At 44.3% G+C, this 9,965-nt stretch overlaps 1 protein-coding gene across 1 annotated transcript in view; it reads left to right on the forward strand.

Moving 5' to 3' along the window:
* The first annotated feature begins 213 nt into the window (after window positions 1-213).
* PSD3 (pleckstrin and Sec7 domain containing 3) overlaps window positions 214-9,965 on the forward strand; it is a 418,120-nt gene continuing 408,368 nt past the window's right edge. Inside the window, exon 1 of the mRNA XM_014536830.1 lies at window positions 214-996. Coding sequence (XP_014392316.1) covers window positions 229-996 — 768 coding nt within the window. The 5' untranslated portion in view covers window positions 214-228. The remainder of the gene's footprint in view (window positions 997-9,965) is intronic.

Raw genomic sequence — 9,965 nt, forward strand, 5'->3', positions numbered from 1 at the left:
GGTGCAGAGTCCAGGCCCATGGCATCCCAGGATCATCCCTGATCCTTGCTTCTTGAAGATCCCCCCTCGGTGCTGAAGAGGTGTCATTTGCATCCTCAGGCTGTTGCTGTTGGTGGAACCATGGGGCCACCGAGTCGTGTCTGCCCACAGCGGCTGGCGTTTGCATCCCTGGGCACTGAGGTCTGAAACTCGACCCTGGCGAGGACCAGCCCAACCCCTTTGGAGGAAATGGCTGAGCAGCCTAAGCAGCAGCAGATGAAAACTTCCTTCCTCTTCATCCAGCTGCAGGCCGCCCCTGGCAGAGCTCTCCCCGCCCGGTCTCCAGCAGCGACAGCCTGGACTGCAGCCCCAGGGGGCCCAGAGGAGGGACACATTCTCCCAAGTCCCAGGACCGGCTTCTTGGCAGGCCAGGACCTCAGGCACACACGGGGCTTGGCTGCTCCTCCCTCGCGGCTGCTGCAGAAGGAGGGCCGTGGGACAGAGCCACCAGCTGCTTTCAGTTGCTCTGCTCGGAAGCAGGAGAAGGAGGGAGAGGAAAAACCCCAGGATCTGGATGTAAGGAGGGGTGGCCTTTGCGGATCCGCACGTTGCCGGCGTTCCCTGGCCCCGGCCTACAGGAAAGTTGGCCGGCTCCAGCCCCTGTCATGCAGACCTCCTAGCCCAGATGCCACCATGAGCGATGGAAGCAGCAATCCCTCCCTGGGCCGGAAGCCTTGGCCGGTCATTACTGCCCCCCAGGACCCATGGGGCGCAGAGCCTCAGGCTTGGAATGCTTTGGGAAACTCAATTCCACAGGCCACCCTGGCCCACGCTGCTGGCAGGGGTGAGAGGGCCGAGCTAAGGAGAGGGACTGCCACCGGCCAGGTAGCCCCGAAGAGCTGTAAAGAGGACACAGGTACCACGGTGCGGGCAAGGAGGGCAATGCTCTACAGATACCGTCCGCCCGTTCAGACCAGCAAGAGCTACCCGGCCCCACCTACCGCTCTGCCTCTCAAGGTAAGGAGAACTGTCTTCAGAGAACCTCCATGCATCACAGGAGAGGTCGTGATATGGAAAAGTTTCAGGAGGTAATAGAAGGTGGACTGGGTCAAATCGGGGCATGTAGGAGAAGTGTGGTGGGAGGTCAGGCGATGCTGGGGATGCTGGGGAGTTCTCCTGAATTCCCCAGGCCCCAGCTGTCCCCACGGGAAGAGAGAATGAACAGGGAGGACAGAAGTGCCCACAGGGCTCCCAGTTCCGCACCTTGGCTCTCCCTCCACTCCCGATGGGCTACATCCGTACTGCCGGCCACAGTCTTCCCGGGCCTGGCTCCCCCCCCTGTGTGCTGACACCTTCCCAGACACTAGCATCATTTTGTTTGCAAACAGAATGAGTAACGATTTCCCAAGGTTTCTGCCAAAGATAGAAGAAAATCCAGGCAGAGCAGTGCATACTTTGTGAGGGAGACCAGACGGAAAGACAGGGGAGGTGCCCAGACATTTACTGAGCCCTCTTACACGCCAGCCATGGTGCTAGGTGTTTTCTTTCATCCCATTTATCTTCATAACCACCCTGAAAAATAGAGGCTCACACCCCCAATTTCAGATAAGGAAATTGAGAAGTGGCTCCGCAAAAATCCTCCCCTCCTTCCAAAAAGGCAAGGCCAGAAAGGTCACTGGAGAATTAGGGGAGGTTTTGTGGAGGTTTCCAGAACTCAGCCACATCCTTGCCCTTCTAAGGCGCACTTCCACCTCCCAGCCCTCCTCCCCCCATGGATGTGTAGCCCTGGACATGAGCCTCCTACCTTCCATTTTGCTCTGGAAGGGAAAGGGTAATGCTGTGTGGTCTCCAGGGTCTCTTCAGCTCTATGGGCTCTGCCTGTGATCATGGCCATTCCACCTCCTCATCATGCTGATGCCTGAGCCCAGCCTGCCTTCTCCGCCCAGCTCAGGTGTACCGCTCCCAAAATAGGTGGACACACACAAAAATGATGCTTTTATTTTCTTTCCCAGTAGTACAGACAGCCTTCTATACTTTGCACATCTCTAGGAGATGGGGGTGAGGGTGAGGAAAAGTGTGTGTGGGTTGGGTTGAGTATGTGGAAATCGGTGAGGAGGGGACTCTCAGGGAAGTCACAGGAGAAATGGAGGGAATTCACAACATCAGAGAAGGAGCCTTCCTGGAGCTTGGAAATGCTGCTGTTTCACCTGGATTCCATGGCTCTCTCCTACTTGCTTCTATATACCCCCCTTCTTCCTCTTTCTCCTTTAAACAGGGAGCCAGTACAGCCACAGATAAGAATCAGAGAGGAAGAATGAGCCCAAGTTTTCTTCAGAAAGGAATTCTTGGAAGAAGAGAGATGCTAGCATGCTCCCTTAAGAAATAGTTTACATTCCACCCCAGATCTTGTATCTCTCATTTCCTACAGAGATTGAGGAGGAATGGCATGCCCATGCCTCAGAGGCCAGTCCCTGTCTGTGCGGTCACATGGTAGTTGTTTGTGTACTTGAAAGCTGCTCTGATGACTTGAAAACAGCATCTTCCCCTACTTTCCCTTCCTGCCATCCAAGTAGAAGCCAGAGCTTCAGAGCTGTTGCCATTTCTAGAGGGAGAGGTGTTTTAGGAGTTGGTTCAAGTGGATAGATTTCTGTCTTGTCTGCAGAAATCTAATAGGCCCCCAGCCATCTAAAATAAGGATTGTGCCCTAGCTGGTTTATCTCAATGAAGAGAGCATTGGCCCTCGGACTGAAGGGTCTCAGGTTTGATTCTGGTCAAGGGCACATACCTCGGTTGGAGGCTTGATTTCTGGCCCTGGTTGGGGTGTGTCGGGGAGGCAACCAACCAATATGTCTCTCTCACATCAAAGTTTCTCTCTCTGTGTCTGTTCCCCTCCCTTCCACTCTCTCTGAAAATCAATGGAAAAATATCCTCGGGTAAGGACTAACAATAGATAAATAAACAAATAAATAAACAAATAAATAAATAAATAATTGCGAGATTCCTCCCTAAAAACTTAGAAACCCCAGGTTCAAGTCTAACCTTGAGCAACCCACCAGAGCTCCCAGTTTTTCCATCTGGAAAACCCGCCTCACAGTTGCTATGGAGATTTGCTATGGAGATCAAGTGTTGAGCAATTGAAAGGAACCTTCAGCAGCCCTGTCTTAAGGGAGAGAAGAGGAGAAGAAAAATCAGTGGGACACCATGGGAAGCATCAGTAGGACCAGGGAAGCCATGGAGCTAAAGGTATAAACGTAGGGTGGGTCTGGTGAGGAAGCAGGGCTACCAACACTTACTCTTAACCTTGCTGGTCAGATGTTGTGATTCCCTCTTCCTGGGAAGGAGGGGAGCTGGGAAATTAGTACCTTCAGAACCACAAGTTCTTTAAATGCCTGTGGCTACTATTAACCAAGTGACCTCTGCATGGTCCTGGGTACCTGGGAAAGTAGCAAAATCAACAGAGATAGCTTTTCCATCTGCCCAGTTCTGAACAGATGACAGTGTCCTCTGGATTTGATAGATTAGTGTATGAGAATTACCCAGTCCTCTCATGTTTTGGAATTTAGCTTTAGGAGTCACAGGAAAGTGGCAGAAGGTTCATGAAAAATGTCTTTTTGTCACTATGAATATGGAGGCCCTTAACTACCCATCGTATGACCTTTCACTTGATATACTCAGGAAGAAATGGACCAATTATATTTATTAAAGTGAAATGTTGGAAGCAAAATCTGTTCCTACATGTGAATCATAGTATTGATACTTTCCTAGCAGGAGAATCTGAATCTTAAGTATAAATTCTCTTTTCCACAAATGCTCCAAATGGCCAAGTGTATATTCTCACTTTTGAGACAAATGGGCTCCTTAGTGAAAATTTGTCGACTTACATCCTTCCAAATATCATAATGAGTGATTGCCGTGGATCAAATCACTTGGTTTTTAATTTATACTATGACTGGGCTCTGGTAAAAACAACTACCGCGCTCTATGACCAACACAAGGCGTCCAAACCTCAAAACTGCGAGGATGTACGTTGTTATCATCCCCATTCCATGGATGAGGGGACAGATGCTTGAGGATGGTCAGCAACTTGCTGAGACCTGAGACCAACACTTGGCAGCTCAAGACTGAGTTCTTCAGCCTCCTCTCACTGTCTTCTGAGAGGGTGAGATTTCCTTGGAAGTCAACCCACCATTTCCTGGGCCTGGTGGTCTCTACTGCACTCCGACTTTCTCTGGTGGAGAGGCTGGGAGAAGGACCCTCAGGAGTTTCAGGTCTAACGACCTGGCCTTGTGTGAACAAGCACTAGAAGCAGTGAAAGCCTGGGGTTGGAGGATGCGGAGCTCCAGCTCTGGTGATGCCTCCTGCGGGTTGCAACATTTCTGTGGTGAGTCTGTGAACCAGAACATGTTCCATGGTCTGGGGCCAGAGCCTGCCCTCATGATTTCTTGGACCCCACATTCTGCCGCCTCTCAGTGGGAATGCCAGGAACTGACAACGTGTGACTTGAGTTTGGGACTAAAGATAAGAAGCCCATATGAAGACACAGATGCAACTCGGAAGGGAGGAAAAAGCTTTCTCTCCAATCATTTTGGGACGTTTACAACTTTTTCTTTACTAGTCTTCATCTCTTACATACTTCATGTTTTGAAATAGTAACAACTTTTGGTATGTAAATGACATTAGAAAATGCAGTAAAAATATTTTTTAAATTCCCTTCCAAATGCCATTTTCACAAACCCCACACAATTTTCACATGTAGCTTTAAATTCCCAGGAAATTTTACATCTCTGTTTTTGTCTTCCTTTTTCTCTTCCTCTCTCACCTGAAACACAATGAACTTTTTGAGTTTTCATCACCAGCTTCTAGGAGTGTTCAGGGTTTAGAAGACAGAGTTAGAGTGAGTAAGACAGACAGGAGTCCATGAGAGGCTTGGTGTGTGAAGGAGACAGGGATGGGTACATGATTCCTTAAGGCAGCGATTTTCAACCTTTTTCATATCATGGCACACATAAACTAATTACTAAAATTCTGCTGCACAGTAAAAAGTATATTTTTTGCCAATCTGACAAAAAAGTAGGTATAATTCTGATTCATCCACACTGGACAACTATTGTATTGGCTGTTTTCATTTTTTTATTGATAATCTAAGGGACAAGAGGTCAGTGTCCCTGAATAAATAGTCAGGTATTGCATGTTTTAAAAATTCTTTCGACACACCAGTGTGCCTCTTGCGGCTCACCAGTGGAAACTCCCTGCCTTAAGGTAATGAATAGGAATGCAATGTAAGTCTGTTTGCTTAAATACAAGCCCTAACAGACTAGAGAAAATTGTTTTAACTCTGTGTCTTGGATTATTTTGCCTTAAAATAAATCCAACATCTGAAATATAAGGCTGTAAAATATAAGCCCGTTAAAATTTTCATACAAAGTTTTAATTTAGAGTAAAGGTCATGGGCACTGGGATTAAAGAGATAAAAATTAAATCTGCTTCTGCCAACTAACTAGCAAAGTGGCCACTGGCAACTCCATGAGCAAAGCTAGGCTATCTTGCTTGTTCTCTGAGGTCTTTCCAGTTCTGACATTCTATGGTGACTATGAGTCTATGAATCCAGAAAGGAAATAAAACTGTTTAATGAGCCCGGCTGGTGTGGCTCAGTGGTTGAGTGTCAACCTAGGAACCAGAAAGTTACAGTTGGATTCCGGGTCAAAGCACATGCCCGAGTTGCAGGCTCAGTCCTGATTAGGAGGCGTGCAGGAGGCAGCCGGTCAATGATTCTCTCTCATCATTGATGTTTCTCTCTCTCTCTCTCTCTCTCTCTCTCTCCATTCCTCTCTGAAATCAATAAAAAAATATATATATTTAAAAACTGTTTAATGAAATAAAAGTATCAATTTAATTTATCTACCTCAGGTTGTTTCTAAAGATTAATTATTTTGCCAAGTGACTTCACTATGAGGAAGCTACATACTGGATAGGGCGAAAGTAGGTTGTATTGTTATTTATTAATTATTGTATTATTTTCCATACAAACAACTGTAAACCTACTTTTTCCCCACCCTGTACAATGGGCCAACTTGCTCTGGCAGATCTTGGACTTCAGTGGGGAGCTAGGATGGTTCCATACCTAAATAGCACAGTGCCTGGCACATAGCAGTCACTTAACAATTAGTTGAATAAATGAACGAATGAACCTTTGAAAAGGTGATTAACATTCATTGATATGAAAGAGTCAGTACCTTCTTTGACCAATAACAAAATCCCCACCACAGAATTTTAGGGCCAGAATTTCAGTCTGTCTGTCTGCTAATGATTGATACCTCCTCCTTTGACTGGATTCCAGTTGAAATAAATTCCGTTCTGGAGTTGAAGTTTGATCCCAGGTACACTTAACCCCCAGGAAAAGGTCATTTATCTTATTTAGGGTAAACACTTAATTATATAACCAAGCCTGTTTGACTTTTCAGGCCTGTCATAAGTTCAGAAACTGTTCTGCTCATAAAACAGGATTCTAGATAATTCTGTCTTTATATTAATCCTTCTTGGAGAGCAATTTAGAATTTTTAAATTGCAAAGCTTATCTTTATTCTACACTGCATTGGTTTTGGCCCAGATGTTTTGACTTACCACTTGAGTGAATAAAGCCTGAGATAGCAGGATGGGTTTCAGTTCTTTTTCATCCTGTGATTTGCCTTGGTGTTCCCATGACAATGATCTCTCACTCTTTTTCTCTCCTTACCATTTCCTTGGATAGTCACATGCAGAAGTCTTCTGGATCCCTGCATAGGTGCTACCCTCATGGAACTACATGCACCTCAGCATTCTTGAAGGGAAGAAGAGAGCAGAGAGCAAGCATGTGGGCCAATTTAAGTTGTGTGTCCTGTGCCATATAGAAAAGCAATTGGAGTGAGAGCTTGGACTTAGGACTTCTAGCCCTTCCTTTGATTCAAGTTAGCTAAGTAAGAGCAAGTCCTTTTATTCTGGATCTTAATTCCTCATCTGGGGTGTGAAAAGATTGGACTGTGGATACCTCTCTCCTAGCTCCATGATTTTAAATTCCTGCCAATCCATTTGTGCCTGTATTTGTGAAAACTCAACTGAAACTATGGCTTTTAATGACAAATTTCTAAAAGTCCATCATATTTTGAAGTCACTGCTGATGGGAAACTATTCCTCCTCCAGTATCCAGAGGATAGATAAGAACTAGACTATATTTTAAAACATTTTATGTCAATATATACTCAATTTTCTAATCTTGGGTGTTAATTTTTTTTTTCCAAAATATTGGTAGCATTAGTTAAGTATTGGGTTTTGCCTGAGAGATTTGAGAAATTTGGACAAAAAGACTAAACTGAGTTTTTTATAACTATGCAAAAAGGAATTATGTTTTGTTATTCTCCAATATTAAAAGGAAATGAATTGTCTTTAGTCTCAAGAATCAGTTATTCAGGAAAGGGAATATTGAAAATCAGTTCCACTCAGGAATTAAGACCTCACTCAGCTAGTTTGAATCAGTTCCAACAGATTGCCTCAGTTTAACTTTGAAGTTTTGTACCCTTGAACAAAAGTGTCTTCTATCATTTGTAGATATAGTTAGGAATCTTGGTTATATGTAGTAGAAACCCTCAAGTCTACTTAACTCCAAATGAAGCTGATTCGTTAGAAGGAGAACACATGTGTGTAAAGGGAAGGTCTTGTAGAACCCAAGGACAGAGATGCAAATAGGCCTCGGGACCAACTGGAACGAGGGCTCCAGAACACTCAGGTTTCTCTTTTCATTTCTACTCTCTATCGCCCTCCGCCCTTCTCAGCAGTCTTCTCGGAATCATTCCTTCTCTGTGTGCACATCTGCTTCCTCCAGTCCCTACTCCACAGGGAGGAATATGGCCACTCCCAATTCCCAAATTTATATCTCCTCTCTTTAGAGACAAGTCAACTAAGTCAACATAGGCACACTTCCCAATTCCCCTGAGAGGAGGCTCCTTGGTCCAGTGCGAGTTGGGGGCCCACCCAATCTATGGTGGGGGCCAGGGTTAGATGCAGCTCACATGGTTCTATCAGGTTTGCTGAGAGCCAGAGGGGGTTGTAACCATGTAAATCTTGGAAAGGGACAGTTTCTAGAAATGAATGGGACGTGGCGAGGAGGGGAGCAAGTATGGGCAGCCAACCCAATAAATGACCAAAAACATTCTCAGAGAGGTGTCAACTAAAATGTATAAGATCATTGTTTTGTCTAAATGTCCTGTCTGAGTCCTCTCAGATTTTAGGGAAGCCAGTTTTTAATAGTCTTTGGGGAGATTTTTAAAAGGAGCATCCCTAAACTAAGCGATATAGTAGAATCAAATTAATACCTATGTGGTCTACAAATAGATTTGCTTCCAGAATCTGCTATTGGTTATGATATGGTAAATTTTCTCTTTCAAAGATTGTTTTCCTTGTAGATTTTTAAAGACCATAAATGCTACAAGACTTAGACAAATGTGAGTCCTCCGGTGAAAGTGGGGTGCTATAGTAAACAGATTGCCATCTTGGACTCTGCATGCGATCTCTTCAACTTTATAGCAATGCACTGGAACTCCTGACCCAGTATTGGAGGTCAGCACAACAGCAAAAAAGGAAAGATAAGCCACGTTTCTTGAACTGGTTTATACCGGTTTCTTGAACTAAACCTTATCCACAAAGAACAAAATGTGGGCTAAAGAAAGAATGGTGCTCCGTGTGGTTAGCACTGCTGGGCTAGTGCGGGAGGGGACTGCGTTTTTAGGAAGCCCACTTTCCTTCTTTCTTCAGGCTCAGCAGCTGTGGCTCTCTTTTTTGGCTGCCCTTTGTGTTGTGCATATTTCCTGTGATTATATTTAGTCAATGTTAACTTTTTGGAATTTAACTTTCAATTTTCAGGATATGTCATTTTTTTTTAATTAACCTTTCAATTACCAGGTCCAGATAACGCTCCCAGGCATTATTCAAGCATTTATCATTGGAAAATCCCATTTTATCTGCAAGGAGCTTGGGTTACTCTTCGTTGAGTGGTCAATCTGATGGTCTGATAAAGTAACAATCAAAATGTCACCCTACTTGTCCCATGCCATAAGCAGTGAGATTTCAGGAGAGTTTGTTTATATACATTCAGTCTTTTCCCATAAAGGATTTCAAGTACCCCACAGCTATAGCACAAATAATAACTTAGAGCGAGATTTCAGGAGAGTTTGTTTATATACATTCAAGTACCCCACAGCTATAGCACAAATAATAACTTAAAATAATGGTAAAGGTTACTACAGTAGTGATAAGAAATCAGTTCTAAGAAATTATAAATCAGGGTTGAGGTGAAGAAAAGAGCAGGACAAGATCAGGAGAAGAACCCCAAAGAACATGCCATAAAGGCCTACAGAGCTGGTGTGTTTCAAAGTCAAAGTAAGCCATGTACTTTCTAGCTCCCCAAGTTTAAAGTGACATGATTAGTTAGCTACACAGTTCTAATTGTGAGAAGAGGGAGAGAGGCAAGGAAGGAGGGATGCAGGGAGGAAAGGAGAGAGAAGGAGGGATGAAACGAAGGTAGGTAGGAAGGAAGGAAGGAAGGAAGGAAGGAAGGAAGGAAGGAAGGAAGGGAGGAAAGGAGTTCCTTTAACATGTGCCACAGGAATTAATTCTCTTTAAAAAATGGAATTTTGCTTGCCCTTCAAAATAAGAATTAAAAATAACATAGTGGATAAAAACTTTTCTAAGGAGCAGTTAGCATTTGCTATATCCCTGTTTCCTTAGACATATATAATGTGATTTTCTTGATAATTTAAGTAATCACTATAATAGCGATACTGTTTGCTGGCAACTTTAGATCTGTAATACTGTTTGCTTCTATACTTAATAAGCCCCCACATACTCAGCTCTCTGACTTCTTTTTGCTTTTTAGTAATTTTTAGTTTTCTCCGTGTCGGCCTCTCCTTTCTTGCTGCTATTAGCATGTTTACCTCTAATGTACTTCTTTTAATCCA

The sequence above is a fragment of the Myotis brandtii genome, unplaced genomic scaffold, assembly GCF_000412655.1.
Source record: "Myotis brandtii unplaced genomic scaffold, ASM41265v1 scaffold103, whole genome shotgun sequence".
Taxonomy (NCBI): domain Eukaryota; kingdom Metazoa; phylum Chordata; class Mammalia; order Chiroptera; family Vespertilionidae; genus Myotis; species Myotis brandtii.